The sequence below is a fragment of the Onychostruthus taczanowskii genome, unplaced genomic scaffold (genome assembly GCF_017590055.1).
Source record: "Onychostruthus taczanowskii isolate IOZ18803 unplaced genomic scaffold, ASM1759005v1 scaffold12, whole genome shotgun sequence".
NCBI lineage: Eukaryota > Metazoa > Chordata > Aves > Passeriformes > Passeridae > Onychostruthus > Onychostruthus taczanowskii.
Window position 1 is genome coordinate 9,080,867 of NW_024498351.1, and position 18,956 is coordinate 9,099,822.

Consider the following 18,956-nt stretch of genomic DNA (forward strand, 5'->3'; position numbering starts at 1 on the left):
AAGTGTAACTTGGGAGCAGCAATAGGGAGTTAGTTCCCTGTTAGTTGCCCTGTCTTGTTTTAATGATTTCTAAGAAAAGTATATTGTACCTGAATATCCCAATAGGGATGTTACCTTGCCAACATCTTACCTATAAATGTGAACACATGGTCGAAGGAAGGAAGCCAAAAGTGTTGTGCATGGGGAACACTGGGATGATGTTTAGGGGTGGATGACATGAGACATTGGTGACTTGCAGGTAATGCTGTCAACATGGAAATAGTGTCATAAAAGATTCTAGTCAATTGCATTAAAATTAGTTCTTCTGAGGCTACGTCACTACCACATAGAAGCTAGCTGATTTCTGGATAGCTTTGTGTGTCCATGTGAGCTGTTGTCAAGGGATGCCACATTCAAAAGTATGGAGGAATGAACTTCTAACTGGTGTACAGTCTGGAGATGTTTCAAGTATTCAGTCATCATTGTTTTCTTTTCTGATAGAAGTGGAAATGATACATTGCTTAGGGAAAATTATTTTCTCATTGTGAGTTTGAAAAATAGAATTGGTGTGAGCGTTGATGAACTTGCTATTTTATATCATTTATGTGAAAACATGGAAGCAGCCTGCAGAGGTGTTACATCCCTTTTCAGCTGTGCCTATGTAAGATTTTTCAAGTATATAAGTTATTTCAGTATATATCTGTTATTTCTTTGACAATTGCTTAGAGTTGTGCAGATTTGGAAATACTGCATGCTGAAAATAACAAAATAAGTAATTTTTGATGTGTCTTTGAAAATAGGCTACCTTGGTCTTCTATTTCATGCTGTTAAAGTTTCACTTAATTTCCCTTTTCTGTCAGATTTTTGTCCAATAAAAAGGCAAATTGATTTGGATTATTATTTAACACTTGATTAAATTAACTTTCTCTTGAAAGTTTTGTGGACTCTGTATGGCAACATGGGAATTTATTGCACAGTTACAACTGAAGTAACACTTCTGATGAACAATGATAGAAAGAGTTCAGGGTGTGGTGTGCAGTGTTATGCTCATAGTTGTACACAAGACCTTTTGCTGTTTATTTGCCCTGTCTTGTTCTCAGTTTGATAATTTCTAAAAAATAGTGTGTTGCACCTGAAAGTCTTGGAAAGACTGAAATAATTTGAAGACAATGGTAATAGAGAATAAGGTTAGTTACAGTAGTGTATGTTGCTGTCCTTGAAATGAGGTAAAATTGCCTTTACTTACTTAGCTTTAATCTTTCCATTTTCTATTCAGACTTAGAGGCAGTTATGTAAGTTGTGAACGGATTGTATGGAATAGAGTGACTCACCAAGACAGAACACAGTGCTCATAGCTGTGTTGTTACAGGGAAGTACTCAATGACTCAGCTATAGAAGAGTTTGCTAATTAGAACTGCTGTGCATGTGGATTTAGATGAATATCTGCCCTGAAGCTGTCCAGCACACTTTCTGGCACCTCCTACTGCATGAATTGCTGGACTGGCTTTGCTTTGTGTTGGATATATCACCTTTAAGGATGTTAAAAGAGCTCTTCAGATTTCCTTGTTATTATGCCTTGTAGTTTTCTATTTCCTTAATATTTTTTGTTATCCATTCTTAGCAGCTTCTGCAATGAGATGAAGCACAAACTCTTTGTGCTTTGCCCTCCCAGTAGCATTACCAAAATTGAGGCTTTGCTTTTGAAATGTCTTCTAGTATTGCCTTAATCCTTTCATGGGTATCTTTTCAGTATAGGAGTAATCCCCCTGTCAAAATTCTGTGTCTGCTCAGAGGACAAGATCACAGCTTACATCTCACTTTGGGAAGGTCTCAGTTGAACATGTTTCTAGCCTGAGGAGTCGTCAGACCAAATCAGGTCCTGGGAATGGTTTCTGGGTGCTGTTGGTCTCTGCTGGGTAGCTGAGTGCTCCCGACCTACCTCAGGGTCAAGTTGGTTTTCTTCGGCCGTGCTGCTGTGCTGTAGGGACAAACACTACCAATCCCAACTTACTTGCATTTTATATTGTTACTAATATTGGTATGAATGCTAGCAGGAATATATTTTTTTAAAACATGGCTGCTTATGATTTGAGTTTTAAAAAGCAAAATTGTAGGAGGAATTATGATGAAGTTTGAAGTAGATAATTTTGTTATTGCAATTATAAGAACATACTCTTTTCTATATTTTGCAGACTTACATGGTAATTGATTCAAATCCTAGAATAAGCCATCCTATGTGTATTGCAGCCCTATGTACTTAGCAAATAATTTCTTTCTTGCAGACATGTTGAAAGATGTTTTTATTGTCACTGTATATGCTCGTTGACTCATACCATGTGTAAACATAAAATAGTTCAAATAAACATAAACATAAAATAGTTCAAATATATTTTTTGAAAATTATACAACCTACATGTTTTCCTGTTTGTTTTGTGCTTGTGAGGTGATTTGCTAGAGGTTGCAAACTTGGCTGATTTCGTGGCAGTGTTTTGTCTTTATAAGACCTTTTAGAAGGGTCTGTTTGACTGAGAGCTTTTGAGTTGTGTGAAAGCAGAACTGTGTCTGCTGGTTAAGTGTCTTCTCTATTTTAACAGCTGCACAGAAATCCTTCTCCACTGTTACAGAAAAACATGCCTTTACTGCATAACCAGGTTTTGTCCACCTTTCAGAAACAGAGGTGTGTGTTTTCTCTGTCGAATTTGTTTAGGTGCATCATGTTGTGGCCATATAAAACATATGAAAGTAGAAAACAAAAATTACCTGGCATGAAATCTGGTATGATAGAGTATTGTCTTTATCAAGTATTGGACAAAAAGGTCCATTTTTGTTTTTTCTTAAGAACCTTTATATAATAAAGTCTATTTGAAATAGTTTTTCTCTGCAATTAATACTGTCTCAGATATTCAACAGATATTTCTTAAGTTCATTGGCAGTCTTGCATTTTCAAAATCAACAAAAAAGCTATCTCTAATATCAAGTTTTTGTGATCACTGAATAAATAGGTAGGATAAGAGATAATATGACACAGACTTAAGTAAGTAGAGGTACATTAAGTTCTGTTCGATCACTTTAAAAGTTTTTCTATCCATTTGTTTTAGTTTTGTTTCCTTGCCTAGTCAATTGATTATCAGATTCTTAATTTTGTAGGCGAAACATATGAATTAAATATGTGTGAAAAATGAGTGAACAGCTGAACTGATAAAGTCTGTCAGAAGTTCCTTAGAGGGAGCTACTAAAGCTCTTAATCCTAACATGCTCTTAGCAAAGCCTTTAACATCATGCCTTGCATACCCAAACAATCCTCTGCTTGCTTTCTGTAACATTAACATTGGTTTGTGACATGATGAAGTGTATGGAGTGACTTCTTCAGATGGTTTCAGGCCATAAAAACTTTAAGGCAGGAGATAAAACTGTGGTCTTCTCTTTTTACAAAGTATTTTGACACTTAAACTGGCATTCCCAAAAATTAAAGGATAATTTTAATAGTTATGGGGGATAATTTTTAAACCTTTTTGACAATTCTGTTGGGGCTGTGCTTTAGGCTTTGAAGGGGCAGAATTAACATTCAATGCAGGCCTTTAATTGGAAAAAAGGTGAAATTTTAGAAAACAGTTTTCAGCTCCCTTTTTGTCTCAGTTGATGATTGCTTGGACTACATTGAAATTGCAGAACATCCAGTTAACTGTTGTTTCTTTTGCTGGGTAAAGTTAAATTAATTCAAAAGATCAGAGATGTAGTTCAGTAGAAATAAAGTGACACTTATTAAATTGTTGCTAAAGTCAGATGAGATAATTTTATCAAGGTTTATGTGTTTTGGCATGTTTATTGCATTCTGCAAAACAGAATTGCCTTGAGTAAAATGAGCCAGTGGTCTGAAGAAATTTCCAAACTTTCCACTGTATTTTAATCAAATAATCTTATCTATTTCTAATGTGTTAGTGGTTACTCATATTTCTTTAGTATGCCAGAGAATGTGGCTGCTATTGGTCACATACTTTACTTGTTTATGCTTATGTGACACTTGCATCAGGACTTATTATTAGATTACTGTGGTTATATTATTGGTAAACTCAACCTGGTCCTTGGTTGCTAATCAAAAACTAGCTAATGCTCCAGATGTTTAACAAAAATAGCTTTCTTTTCCTTTTAAGGCAACAAAGTTGCTACACACTGCCTAAACACTAAGGTATATTTTACATATGTACATACAAATTCCATACTTTTGTCAGACAAATTCACACAAATTAGTATTTCTATCTGTATTTTCATCTTTAAGTAAATGTTACCACAATGAAGTGGTAAAAGTGATAGAGATGCATCACCAGACTAGGTGATGCATCACTAGGGCAGACATTTTCCAGTTTTTTCCCACTCTGTTGTTAGTAGGAAGTTTGATTTGTCTTGGGTTTTCCTATTCATACATCAGTATTACACACAGAAACCAGTGGTTTCTGCTAATGCATGTCTGTCAGTGCGCTCTCTTTTGCATCATCCACTGTTAATTTGGAATCTTCCTTTTGTTAACTCTCAATATCACCAGGAAACAAAATGGCCTTGCTGCTAAGCTTTAGCACTTCATTGAGTTTGGTGTGGGCAATCTGTGTGACTTCTGCTGGGGCACCTTGTGTCTCTATAGACAGAAATGTTAATAGTTTCTTCCTTTTACAACTTTGTTCTGGTTGTTCAAGTTTGCAGTCTGACCTCGTGCTTATACAGAGGTCCCCATTATGAATGGCATTCAAGAGAAAACTCCAGAAGATGTTTATAAAAGTAAATAACATTTAGCTCAACCAGATGGAGACTACTGACTTTCTTCTTTCACTGTTCAAAACTCTGATAGCTTGAGAATTTTTTTTCGTAGAGCTTAAGGGAAAAGACACACAAACATCTTGAGCTGTCACTGGCTTTGTGTCTTGGTGGATGTGATGGTAAAACCATCCCTGGTGAGAACAGGTTAGCTAGAGGAATAATGTCCTCAGTGTGTCCAACGTGAGCATGAGAACAGTGATCCTTGGGAGGATATTATTCCACAATGTGCTGGACTGAACAGTTTCAGTAATTGACTCAAGTGCTTGTGCTTTCCAGAACCATTATATTGTGTAAAAAAAAAAAATGTTCGTGGAGATATTAATATTTAGAGGAGACATAAAATGTTGGATGTCTTTTGAATTGAAAAGGTTCATTTTTAATTTCACTAATCATTTCATTATTAACACTGTGTAGATGATCTGGGGGTGTTTTAAAGGTATTTTACAAGGCACGCTAAAGGAATATTCAACATAATTTCTGATCATTACCTTTTGTTCAGGAAAAATCATGTAAGTTGGAGGACGCAGAACAATATCTTGGAGTTATTTAAAAATACCTATATTTTACATAAAAACTCTTTTTAAGTGGATTTAATTCAACACCAATGAATGTGAGCATCATATTCTGAGAAATGGGTAACTTTTGCAGCAACATGAAACTACTTTGATGAGTGGTCTTTAAAGTGTAATATAAAAACAGATGAAGAAGAATACAATTAACAGTAATGTTTAGGATAAGTTTGAATGGAGGAAGACTAGAGAGGTTGATTTGGTAACAGCTGGACTAGGCTTTATTTGAGTGGAAGTGAAGAAAGTTTTCTGTAGTGCTGTGTAACAAACAACCAAGCAGTTATTGATGTTTCCCTTGACGGGGGAAAGAAGGAAAGGAGTTGAAGATGAAACTAAGATTGAATCCAGGGGTTTTGTGACTCTGAGGGAACAGGAAAAGGAGGAATTTGGATAATGATGATAAACACCCACTTTCAGCTCCTGTTAATTGGTACATGCTCTGTTGACTTAATTCCCAGCAGTTGAGAATATGGCTGTTGAGTTCAGTTTTAATGCTAAGTTTAAATTGGCAGGGAGATCTCAGGATAAAATCTCAGCAAAAATAGGTGGAGATGAAAGTTTGAGGTTATATATCCTGAATTTATAGAAGTGGGATTGTATCATGGTCCACTGGGTTGTAGAGGCAGCTTAGGGAAGATGAGTTACCTATGAAAAAGTGAAAAAGAAAAAACCTAAAAAAAAAAGCAAAGAGAGAAGAAGAAATCCACCAAAAAGGCCAAAGAAAGGTTAAAAAGAGATTGGACCTTTGGAAAGTAAAGAATTTGAAAGCATCCGAATTGTGAAATTAACTATAAAAGGAAAGCATAGAAATAAGCTGAGAGGAAAATAAAAAATAAAGGGTTTTTCTTTTCTCAGCTTAACAGAAAACAGATAGATTTAATTATCTGAGCAAAACATAATGTAATATAGAAAGCAACTGAAACATAATAAAAACGCCTTCAAATAATTGCTATTTTTAGAAAGATGTTAGGAAACATAAAGGTTCTTTTTCTCAGAAATGTATCTATTTTACTTTATAGTTCAAATATTAACATCTCAGGGTCTTTTCTGCTTTGTTGTATTTACATAGAGAAAACTACATGCTACAAAAATATTAATGGAATGAATATAGATTTATGTTACTGCATTTAGGTAATTTACAAAGAAACCAAATAGACTAAGATATATTTTATTGGAATAAAATTGGGAATTTTTCTTGGTAGTTTTCTTTTTTTCTTCATATAAAAATATCGATCAGTAAGGAAATATATCTGATGTAAATATATGTTTGTCCTATACTTGCCCAAAGGTTATAATCATGGAATTATATTCTTCAGATTGGATTTATTGTCCAAATAATTCTTTAATTAAATTGAGCTCTTTTTTATTTAAAGCTGTCTTTTGGGGAGATATTGCCTTAGATGATGAAGACTTAAAAATCTTTCAAATTGACAGGACGATTGACCTCACGCAGCACTCCAACGAAAGACTTGGCCATAACACAGGTATGCTATTTCAAACTTGTTTTAATTTATTTTTCCTGTGCAGCAGGCAGTCTGTGTTTTAAATGTGGAAAGTCAGTATAATGTCTTGGATAACATTAGTTTACACTTAGAAAAGTTATTAAACAAAAACTATAGATTCACATTACGGAAAAGAGAAGCAAAACATTTAATTTTATTCCAGCATTTCTGTTTAAAAATGTCTTGTTGAATTGAGGAGCAGAAACTGGTAGGAAGATTAGAGTCTACTCTGCAGGTGGTCATGTGGGAAAGGAAATTGTACAAAGCTTTGATTTCATCACTGAAAGTTCCTGATAGCAGAGCCCAAACACACTATGGAGAACATATGTGGTATCCTGGAGGCAAAATTGGAAGCTTGGCATTGCAACCCCTCTTTTTGCTTTTTTTTTACTGTTTCATCCAGTTCTGTACCCAGACCTAGAGGAAACACTAGAATGTGTTAGTCATCCTTGCTAGATATGCCTTGTCTAAGAAGCCAACTATTTGACATGTTAATGCACGTTTCTATGCTATTGTTAACATACAATGCATTAGCACCAGAAGCTGCAATCTGATTAACAGAGGCAGCTGGGTATTTAGACAGATAGATAAAGAGATTTTTTTAATGTGTAAATGTCTGTTTGCAAGAGAGAAAACGTAATCCATGCCTAAATGGATGTCTGTCTAATGTCTAAAAATATTTATGCTTTCAGGCTGTGATTTGTAAATTGATAACTGAGAATTTGTAAACTTTCAGGTTATGATACAACAAAAGCCAACTTACTGAGAAAAAGTCTGGAAAAAATATTACTAGAAAATGTAAAAATTTATTACTGAAATTTGTTTTCTGTTAAGCATGTTTTATGAGCTACCATAACTTATTCCTGATACATGGAAAAAAGTTTTCAGACCAAAGAAGCAATTTTGAATTTAAGCTTTCAATATTGATATATTTAAGCTTTCAGTATTGATATATTTAAAAATATTTTTATTCATTCTAGGTAGATGCTGTGATTAAGAGTATTTTAATGACAACTTGAAAATTTATTTTATCTCCTTCTACATCCACTTGTTTTTCCAAAACAGGAAAACTTTTGATCATATCTAGATCTGGACTGGATCTTAAAATGTTAATAGAATTAGTGGTGTCTCTGCTCTCCTCTCCTCCAAATAGTTTTAATTGCCTTTGAAGATAACTCAGGCACTAGTTTTGTTGAAAAAATGTAGGACAACATTGGTCATTTCCCCTTAAAGTGGATCCAGTCAAGTGATTTCTTTGGCTTGCTGACTCCTGCTTCTTTTTGCTTTTCTACTCTTTCTTTTTAACTGCAAAGTTACTATTATTTTTTCATTTCCACACAAAAGTATGCATTTCTAGGTGTTTTTAAAACTATATTTAGTTTTCTAATACTTAGTTTTTTCTTTCTCACGTGTTTTGTGACATGCACATTATTTTTTCTTGTGGATGGTATCCTATTCAGGACATTGAACCACCCTGTTAAGTATTGCTAATGCATTTGCACCAGTTTTTTCTACCTTTATTGCACAACAAGAGTCAATGCAATTGTGATGATCAGTGGGACTAAACTTTGGAGAACAAACTCTCCTAAGTTAATGACTTCATAACGGCTCTCAGTGAGCCCTCAACACTCTTGAACTTTCCAAAAAGAGCATTAGAGAAGTCAATTGTACACTTCACATATGCAATTTATTTTTCTAAATTTACAACATTCTTGATGTGTAAACTAGGAATTGTGTGCTCATCTCCCCTAATTCCAAAAGAGCAAATTGCCAACTAGCTCATTAGTATCAGAGCAACTGGAAAAGGAATAAAAGCGATGCTAGATATCTGTGATCTAGAAAACTAAATTTAGTCTTAGTTACAGACACAATGGCAATGAATTGTAAGCTTGATTTCTGAGCACTTTCTGTTGTAGATTGTCACAGACTAAAGGTGACATCAGGTAGAAGGGTTAGATACTTGGTTGTAAACCATCAAGATGAAGTGGCAGAGTCACAGTTGTTATTGCAACTCTAATTAAAATCCTGAGGCTCACAGGCTGCGATTCACATTATGTGACTGCTCCTTTCCATGAGGATTATCTGCCTGGATTTGCAGGGTCAGATAATCTCTGAGCTTCTTGGAGTATGGCTCTGTCATTTTATTTTTCATTGTGTACAATTTAATTTTGTAAAATGCATAATCACTGTAAACAGAAAAAAACCAGTAAAGCTGATAACATTTATGTGTATAGTTTTATAAGTTCAAACTGCCAAAAGTGTCCTCCTTATCCTGCCTGAATTATGAGAAGATGCAGCAAATAGGAATTAAAACTTTTTTAGTCTATATGGTTTGGCAAGGCTGCATGTTAGACAGCGTAGAGACAGCTTAGTTAAGTGAGAGACTTTTTCTTTGGTTTTTTCAATAAATGAAATACACAGACTGCAATAAGACAGAAGAGTGTTTTGGGGTTTCTTTTCCCCCTATAAATATAGTGTAACACTTAAGTAGCTAATGGATTCTTTAGGTGTTTTCTGTTGTGTTTGACAGTTGGTGCTTATAATGATTTTTTAAATATTTATTTGGAATGGTTAGCTATAAGCCTTATTTTATAAGATTAATGTGAACATGAGAGACAATTACAGTAATGATGATCAATGTTCTATCCTCTGCACTTCATATTATAGTTACCCTGTAACTTGTTGGAAAGGAATGTGTTGGTCTATTACCTCATCTATTTAAAATGTTTTTAAAAATTTGGAAAATTTTTCTCAAGGGAGCCAGCAACTATGTGACAGCATAATGCAAATAATTAGGCACGTTGTTATTCACTGAGCAGCCACACACTCACTTGCCTTATATGGAATTTTCTCATCTGTAATATTAATTTAAGTTGCTGTTTAAAAAAAATATTTTCTGCATAGATATTGCAAATTTTTATAGAAATTTGGGAAAGGCCTTTTTAGTGGTGTTGGAGGTATCAATGGTCTGGTTTTTTCTATATATTTACTTTTTCAGTTGTTCAAGTAGTTTAAGAACTCTCTTGTCCTATAACAAGCAGTGACTTGTAAAATACAACTTACTGCAAACCTGTAAAATCACAAAACTTTCAGAACAATTCTGAATTGTTTAATTGACTCAGGTAGTGTAGTCAATGTTATTACTTCTGGTTTACTGGAAAAGCCACTTGTAGCTGCAAAAGGTTCATGTGTGAAAGGGGTATGTAGCAAATCCAGATGCAGTAAACCCAAAAATGTATTTTATTTCTGTAAATGGCATGGTAAATGTTAAAATAAACTACTATATAAATAAACTTCCTATCTTAGGCTTTCATTGACATATATACCTGCCACGTCTTGCTGCAATATACACCAGCATGTGATGTTTCAAGGCCTTAAAAGTACATTGACATCTCTATTTGCATGCTAGCAAAGAAAAACAAATATTTCATGGCAAAATCAACCATATTAAGTTTTGCTGGGTTGGTTTGTTTGTTTGTTTTCTGATGAAACTTTGGCTGTTTGGTTTTTCTCCTTCCCCTCCCTTGAAATGAGAAAATTTTGGAATGCATTCAGGAAATTTCTTTGAGAGTAACCCTTTTAACTGTCAATCAATATGGCTCTGAGGATGTCAAGGTCACCAGAAAGAAAAAAGCTCCAAATAATAATTAGATGATGTAATTGTCATGACTTGCCTGAATAACAAAGACATGTTGGCTTACATTCATGGAATGCATATTAGAAAAATTTTCAGCTAATCATGTTTTTATTGCATTGTCAAGGGTACTTGAAATGTCTTTATGGAAATTATCAATGAATATGAAGCTTCCTTTAGGATGCCTCTCCAGGCAAATACGGTTCCTGTATGTGTAAAATTCCACAGTTTTAACTTTTGAAAATGCCTTTCTTTTTTTTCCTTCTCTTTTTAAAGGTGGCTTTGGAGAGCATGGAATGTCAAAAAAACGCAGTGCCCTCTATCAGCTTATAGAGAGGATAAGAAGATTTGGCTCTGGTATTTTCACTGTTTAAATTAGCAACTTGCTTGATGTGATAGTGTATCATGAACATTGATGATGATAGTACTTTAACACTTTAAAACCTTTCTGTATTACTATTGGCATAAACAAATTATAAAATTAGACAAGAATAGTAATTACAAGATTAGCTCTTTTTACCATTTTCTTAGAGTTCTTCCAGCATGAAATCTGAAAGCTGAAACACATAGTTTTTAAATGTCATATTAAAAATTGCTTAACTTTGTTTTATGACTGTGTTCACAGTTGTGGGCTTAACTAATGTCAATACAGTGTCTTTTCACTGCAAATAGGCTATGCTGTAAAGCTGCTAATTTAGTTTGTTTCCTACTTTTTTTCTGGCTCCAGGTGGGGTATTCTGATGATTCATGCTGTGAAGCATTTGTGGTGTGTTGAGCTGAACAAGCATATTTTTATATTAATCATACTCTTGTCAGTATGAATGTAGTTAAATTGAGCAGCACATAGAAGTGGAATCCCCCCTTACTCTGTCTCAGTTTACAGTCTATATTTGATGCAGGAAGACATGACTTTAATGTTGTGTGAAACCTCACTTCAAAAAGGAAATTATGTGCAACTCCATTGTAATTGCACCACATTGTGTTAATCAGAGCATGGTAACTGCCTTTGCAGAGGTGCTTTGATACATAATCTTCATTCTTTAAAGGAGAATTAAAATTTTAGTATTGCATAAATTCTTGTCATCTTTTGGGTGTAGTTTGGAACAAATTTCTTGCTTAGACCGCTAAAGAGCACCAATAAAAATAATTTGTAATGTTAAAACATCTAAACAAACATGTGATATGGTTCGGTAATGACTGCATACTAAATGTAAAAATAGCTTTTGGTAAAGAGTCTGCCTATACTGTAGACCCTTTGTGTGTAATTTGTCGTGTAATTCTCATTTACATGCCCATTTAATTACAAAATGAGTAATTTGCTTTACCTGTTTTTGGTTGTATTTTTTTTGAACCCTGGAATTTTCTGTATAATTCCTGGTACAATTCAAGTTACATCTTGATTGTCACAAAGGCAGGCTTTTCTTCCCAAGTATCAGAGCTTCCTCCCTGCCTTGTGCTGTAACTTCTTCCTTGTCTTCTTATTGCTGCTCTCTCAGCCTTGGGGCTACGCCTGCATTCCTTACCATGACTCTGCCCTGGAATCCTCCCTGATTCTGACATGGTCATTAACACTTAAGTGCAGCTGGTACCACAGGGGATTCTCACAGAGGGAAAATGTAATCTTCCACCAGGAATAAGACAAAAGGCTTCAACGGCTCTATGTAGGATTTGTTAACCATTTTTTGAGGGATCCATTTCAATCAACTGGCCAGATGTACAAACTAACTTTTAAATTGTTCAGCACCTGTTCTGGTGTCCAAGTCCTTGTCTAACTACCTTTTTCCTTTTCTGTTCTCACAGCAGGTTTCAGCTGATTTAGAAAGATTTGCCTGTAATGGGGTGAATGGTAGTAGTATCCCTGAAAATGGTAGACATTTTTTTCTCTTGTAAAGAAATTCCAGCCATGAGTAAAACCTACCCATGGGGTTCCAAATGTTAGTTTATGAAAAATGGATGATTTCTTACTGTCCACTGCTCTAAAGATGGTCATTGTACTTGCTTTATCCAGATCATACAATAAAAATTAAAGGGATAGTGAGTGCCTTGATTAGTTTGAGTCTGTCAAAAGTCTGACATTCTTTCCTGGAAAAATCCTCATTTATTAAAAAAAAAACAGACAAAACAAAACCCAGAGAAAATTAAATGCAAAAAACCACTACCAAAACCACAGGGAGTGTGATTTCTTAAATATTTTTATTAAATGAGAAAATTTAGTTGCACTTACGCAATGCACATTCCAGTTGATAAACATATGTGCAAGATTGTTACTCTAGATGTATTCAAAAAAAAGGAAGATTCAGACTTCATGTCTTTCTCTATGTAATAATAGATTGTCACATAACAGCCATGTCCTAGTTTGAAAGGGTATAAAGAAATCTGAGTTTGACCGGCTAGAAAAGAATTGCTCTCCTTTTTCATGTGTGTGTGTGTGTGTGATCTCATTCAGTGTTTTAATTATCATTGCAGGTTTTGAGCAAAATAATACATCTAAAGGAAGAACTACTGTAAAATTCTCAGGAAAAAATGAGAAAAACCGATTTCCCAGAGCTGCTACATCAAGAACAGAAAGAATATGGCCAGGTGGTGTCATTCCATATGTAATAGGTGGAAATTTCACTGGTAAGCTTTGTGTGAAAGGAGAAAAATTTTTAAAAATTGCCTTCCTTTTTTATTTAATTTTTAAAAGTGAAGTCATGCTGTGGAAGTCAGTAGAAGGGTTTCTGTTGGAACAGGCCTGAAGTACATCTGTTTTGAAAATATTAGTCATACTTAATTGTTTTCAAAGGCAAACTACATAATAAAAAATGTATAGCAACATTTTAGAGAGGGAAAGCCCTATTTCTTTACCTAATATTTCTTGTTGCACATTTGTTTCCATGAGCCTAAGTAATGGAATATCAAGGAATTTTTTTTTATGCAGTATATTTAGCACAAGAATATCTTTGATTTAACTGGTGTGACATGTATTCTTCTAAACTGATTTCACTTAACAAACTGACTCAAACTGAGGAATGACAAAACACACTCAAAATGTGTTTTGTCATTCCTCAATTTGGTTTTCAGATGGGTACACACAGACACTGTATATGACAAAAGAAAGACTGGCTGCCCTACATATAAAATTCTTAGCAGAAAACTGTAAAGAAAGCTAAAACATTAGTTATCCTTGAAAAATTTAAATAGATCAATATCAGAGTGGATGTATTAAAATTTAAATTTAATGAAAGATAATTAATTATTAATAATAGATAATATATAAAATAAAGATAATTATTAATTAATTAATAATTAATAATTAATTTAAAGATAATTTAAAACAAAAACAGAGCAAGGAAAGCAAAGAGATAATGGAAAATATACGAAATAGCATCTTCTCTATTGTATATGATAATACAGGGAACCAAAAGAAACATGCAAATGCTCACACATTGTATATGGAGAAGCCAGAGTGATTCCTTTCAAACTGACAGCTACAGTCAGGCTTTCAGTTTGGGTATTTACATAGTACTGTGCCAAATGTGACCTTTGCTTTAGGATTACTGTCTTCTGAAATAACTCTAGTAAACTAAATGAAAGGACCATATTAAAGATTTTACCTTTTTCATAATGAAAGATAAATTCTAAAGCTTAGAAAAAACATCTTAAAGATAAAAGAAAAGGGCAAGACGGGACAGAATAACCTTTATTTTTTAGAATCTGATGTGATTTCAACTTGTTATTTCTACAAAGTTTCAGGTTTTGTTGTCTGTAAGTTTTAAAAAGGTTACATTTTTTGTTTGTTTAATTATCCTATGTTTTAACCTGCAAGGTGAGTGTATTTCTGCTAGCACATTCTTGCCAAATAATATTCTTTGTGGATTTTCAGCTCAAAACCAATACAGATATATTCTCACATGTTGCCTCCATGTCACTAAACCTTGTCTTTTGTCACAAAATGAAATTTCATTGCTCTGCTCTCTGAAGTTGTGTTCTGTGCTGAGAGTTGGCCTGGGTGATTGTGGATCTAGGGGATAGTTCTGACCTTTTCTGAATGTATTTCTCATTTTAAAATAAAATATCTAGGTCTATTTTTACCAAATTCTGAATTTCCTGCTTTTGTTGGATCATTTGTTTTCTGAGAGATTTTGATGCAAAGAAGGGGAGACTGGTCCCTGTTCACGACATCCTTATTTTAATAAAATGTTTTTAGCAGTATGCCTATTTGCATGGCTTAGATTAAACTGGTGTCCAGACTTGAAGCTGTAGCATTTTTAAATTTTTTTTTCTTTCTACTAGATAGATAGCTATGATGTAAAGTTAATCAATTGTGCTTGTTCTTTTTCTTTCTGTGTTTTTTTTTTTTTTCTCCCCTAATGTGGTTCACTTGATAGTTTCATCTGGGAAATTGCTTAGTGAATGTTGTGCTGATGCAGGCACATAAGCAACGCTGTATTTCTTCTGCTGCCTTCCTCTGGTGTAACATAGTCATGATCTTTATTGCAGGTTTTATATATACTGGGGTGTGTCAGGCAGTGTTAGCCCCCTTGCAGGCACATCTGTTGTGACGAACTGATGGCCTGAGCGTCCCTTTAGCTGGAATCTTGCCTTACATGGGACTACTGGGACACACAGGGCTTCATGATTCACTGACTACTTCCAGGCCCATATTCCTGGTATTGGTTGTAAGAAGGAAGGTGCAGTCAGGAGAACGCGTGCTTTCATCTGCTGCGATTGCTGTTGCAGGCACGCAGCGCGCCATGTTCAAGCAGGCCATGCGGCACTGGGAGAAGTACACCTGCGTCACCTTCATCGAGCGCAGCGACGAGGAGAGCTACATTGTCTTCACCTACAGACCCTGTGGGTAAGTGTGCACCTGTGGGAACACACAGTGCTGCTCTCAGCCTTTGGCTCTCAGCCACGTCTGTCAGCTTTGCACTCATAAGGGAGTATGAACTTCACAGGAAAATCAATACTTACTGCATTTCAATGATGCACGCGTTCTGCCTGGCTTTTAAGTTCATTGAAACAAGTATATGTGGTAACTTTGTCAAGTCGCACCTCTTTGGTCTATTTCTAGATAAATTTATCTTAATATATACATACATTATAGATATAGGACTTATTTTTTGCTTTCTGTCATGCTTCCAATATTCATATGTGTTGTACTAAAGGTGTTTCAGGTTTATCATTCTTAGCTTTTTCCATGTCGCATATTTACTGCTGAATTAAATATGGGCATCTACCCCATATCCCTTTTCCTGTTAAATTGTTGTTTGTTGTAATTTTAACTCTCGTATTGCTAGACTATCCTTGCCCAGATTTGTTTAATCACCAAATTTATGGCCATTTTGCAGATTCCTTCTTCTGGGTCACTGATATGTAAAAGTGAACAGAACAGGTTTTATTGCTCAGGAGTGCCACTTTCCATTAATCACCATGTTCCATCTAACAGATATTACTGCTCACAAATGCCTCTGTCAGCTATATTTGCTATTTATTCCACTCAGAATTCTTAATTTTATATAGCGCTTAGTAAACTTCCTGAGTGCATCATGTTCATTTCCCAAGAAGAGCGCACACTGCCTGTGGAAATTCTGTACTTCTGACAGTCACCTCCTGTTTGAGTTGTAGGCTCTGCAGTGAACAGCTCCCTATCTTACTGGCTTCCTGATCATTGAGCCCTTTCTACTTTTGAATCATAATAGTTTGGGGTAGTGAAAAAAGGTTTTAGGACCTACTTGTGTTGTAGGAATGATCCTGGATGTATTTAATTTATAGCCTCTGAAATTACATGTAGAATTATCTGTTTGAAGCACCCATTGTATTTTTCTTGAGGTATAGGACAGCATAATAAAATCTACTCCTAGGCTACTTTTGAAAGTATGGAAAAGCATTGCCTTTGCCCCTGAAAGTCTCTTAGCCTCAGATCCTTTCAGCAGGAGAGCTTATTCTGTGGTTTCCTGTCATGTTCTTGTGGCACTGTAGGTTTGCTGTAGACCCCCCTTAGAAACAGTGCCAAATGAAATTGACTTTTGTTCTGAACCATCATGGGCATTATTTTAGTTAAAGACATCCCTGAGATAGGATTCACCCATTAAGTAAGATTCAGGGATACTGACACACAGCTGGAAGAAAAATGGAAAGCAGAGAATAATCACAATGGTTCCCTTGCACTCACAGAGGCAAAAAGCAATTTAACGAGAAGAGTGTGAAAAGTGTCAGTGTTTTCAGACACTTCAGATAGAGATCTATGGGGGTGTCTGCCAAATGTAAATCCTACAACTTCAAAATACTCAAAGCCAAATGACAAAAAATCTCTCCAGCCAAAGAACTGTTCCCTAGGCTGCTTGATGTTTCATGAGATAAATCACTTCAGGGGAAGGTGGGATTATAACCACCTTTAACCAGAAGTTTGGAATATACTCAGCATCCACCCCCAAAGTCTATATTACTCTTTGTCATTAATGTTGTTTAATTGAAGGGTACTTTGCAAAATACAAATAATTTACTAGGGCTGTAACAAGTTTAAAATAAAACCAAAGAGTGTGGCTATGAAAAGTCCATCATTGATGAAATGAAGCCAGGCCAAACAGAAGGGACAGCTGAATGATTTTTCTGGGGGCCCACAAGTTGTTTCAGGAAGACCCAGATAAATAGGACTTACGTTCTCTGGGTGAGCAGGAACTGTGCACTACCCAGCAGCATCCAGTGCTGACGCAGGATTTTCCACGGAAAGAGCCCAGACCGAAGTGACACCAAACCAACTGCAAACACTTTCTGCTGCATGGCCAGTCGCATTGAAACTGATCTTCAGTTCTTTCCCATGGCACCCTGCTGTGTTGGTTTGTTAGCACATTGTGTCAGTATTGTTTGTACTACCATGGCAGCTAACATTCACAGATGGTGGAGACTTTATTGTCTGTTGAAATTAAAAGCTAAATGATAAACCCTGCCCCAAAGAGCACACAGTTAAAACATAACACATTAAATGAAACAAAGTGGATAGTCATATATGTGGAAATTCAGGTGGCAGTATCTACAAAAGTCTCATATGACCGCATTAGCACACTAGCAAGTGAAGTGTTACTGAGCCTTTGTAAACAATAAGGATATTTTGGACTGTAATGCATCACATCTTGAAACAGTTCATGGGAAGATCATCCCAGAAGGGCAGTGATTAAAAAAGCATATTTGAAATATAGCAGCTGGTTATAAGAAATACATGACTTTCTTAAAGTTGAGAGCTTCCATATTAGCAAGGAACGAGAGATAAGTTTTGATTATTGTAGACCCATAGGACTTCAAGGGATCTCAGAAAGATGTCTAATGTATTCTTAAGACAGAAACAGTTATTCCTATATCATTGCTGATATATGCTTATCTAACTTGGTTCTAAAAACCTGCAGAAATGAGTATTTCACAGCCTTTTAGGAACTTGCTTCTGCATCCTTAATATAAGAAATGTAGGAAGTTTGGGCAGCATTTTTTGTCATAGCTAAACAAGGTGTTTCTTATTGCAATTTAACTTTTTCCCTACGGTCATAGAAAAGAAATTCTACTTTTTGAAGAAATAAGTTGTATAGTTTGATACAGTTATTAAATCCCCCCTCCATTCTATATTCTTGTGGGCTAGAAAACACCTAATTAATTTAATCTTTCCTGGTGAATAGTGTTTTCTAGGCCTTTAATCACATTGCTCTTTGAGATTCTTTTCAGCTAGTCCACATCATTCTTGAAATTGATAGTCCCAAAACTAGGGCATATTTGTCCACATGAGTTGTCGCTTCTGCTGAGCCAGTGCAAGAGTACTTGTAGCCTCCCCGTCCTCTTAGGTACCTAAGCACAGTGCCTCCCTGTTTCTCAACTGCTGCCATGCTCAGCACGTGGTTGGTTGGGATGATATTCCAAAAAAGAGCAAGAGCTCTTTCCACAACACAGATACCCCTTCACTGATTCCAGTCTTTACCAGGCGTTGCGCATCTCAAGATGTCAAGTAATTCCGTATTTCCTCCAGATCTCTCGTATAATTTCCTAAAGTTGCTTGTCTTCATGGCATTTAGCAGTGCTTTCTACGACTGCAAGCTTAAAAAGTGTCTTCTCTGTCTAACTTCATGTAATATTCCAACCAGCTTTATATCCCCCTTGATAGCAACTTCTCTGGTTTGCTTACAGACAGTTCGGAAAAATGTCAAAAGCTTTACAGCCACATCCCTTCTTCCCATGAGAATAATTTAATCGGCTGAAGTCGTAAGCTGTAATTGTTTTTCATCATGTATGGTTTATTTGACCTGAGTTTGATAACAGTTAAGTGTTAAAACATGGTTTAATAATATAGCTGAATCACTAACTCACTACTTTGAAATTTTCTAATTAGTGATCATCATTTGTATGCATAAGCTGCAGATGTGAAAATAAGAATATAGTATTAAGATACTAGTGTTTGTGATTCTACTATCAAGCAGTTTACACTGGCATTTATATCAA

At 35.3% G+C, this 18,956-nt stretch overlaps 1 protein-coding gene across 1 annotated transcript in view; it reads left to right on the forward strand.

Moving 5' to 3' along the window:
* TLL1 (tolloid like 1) overlaps positions 1-18,956 on the forward strand; it is a 123,909-nt gene that overhangs the window by 46,929 nt on the left and 58,024 nt on the right. The window contains exons 2-5 of the mRNA XM_041427909.1: positions 6,731-6,841; positions 10,770-10,850; positions 12,960-13,112; positions 15,216-15,333. Of these exons, the coding sequence (XP_041283843.1) occupies positions 6,731-6,841; positions 10,770-10,850; positions 12,960-13,112; positions 15,216-15,333 (463 nt within the window). The remainder of the gene's footprint in view (positions 1-6,730; positions 6,842-10,769; positions 10,851-12,959; positions 13,113-15,215; positions 15,334-18,956) is intronic.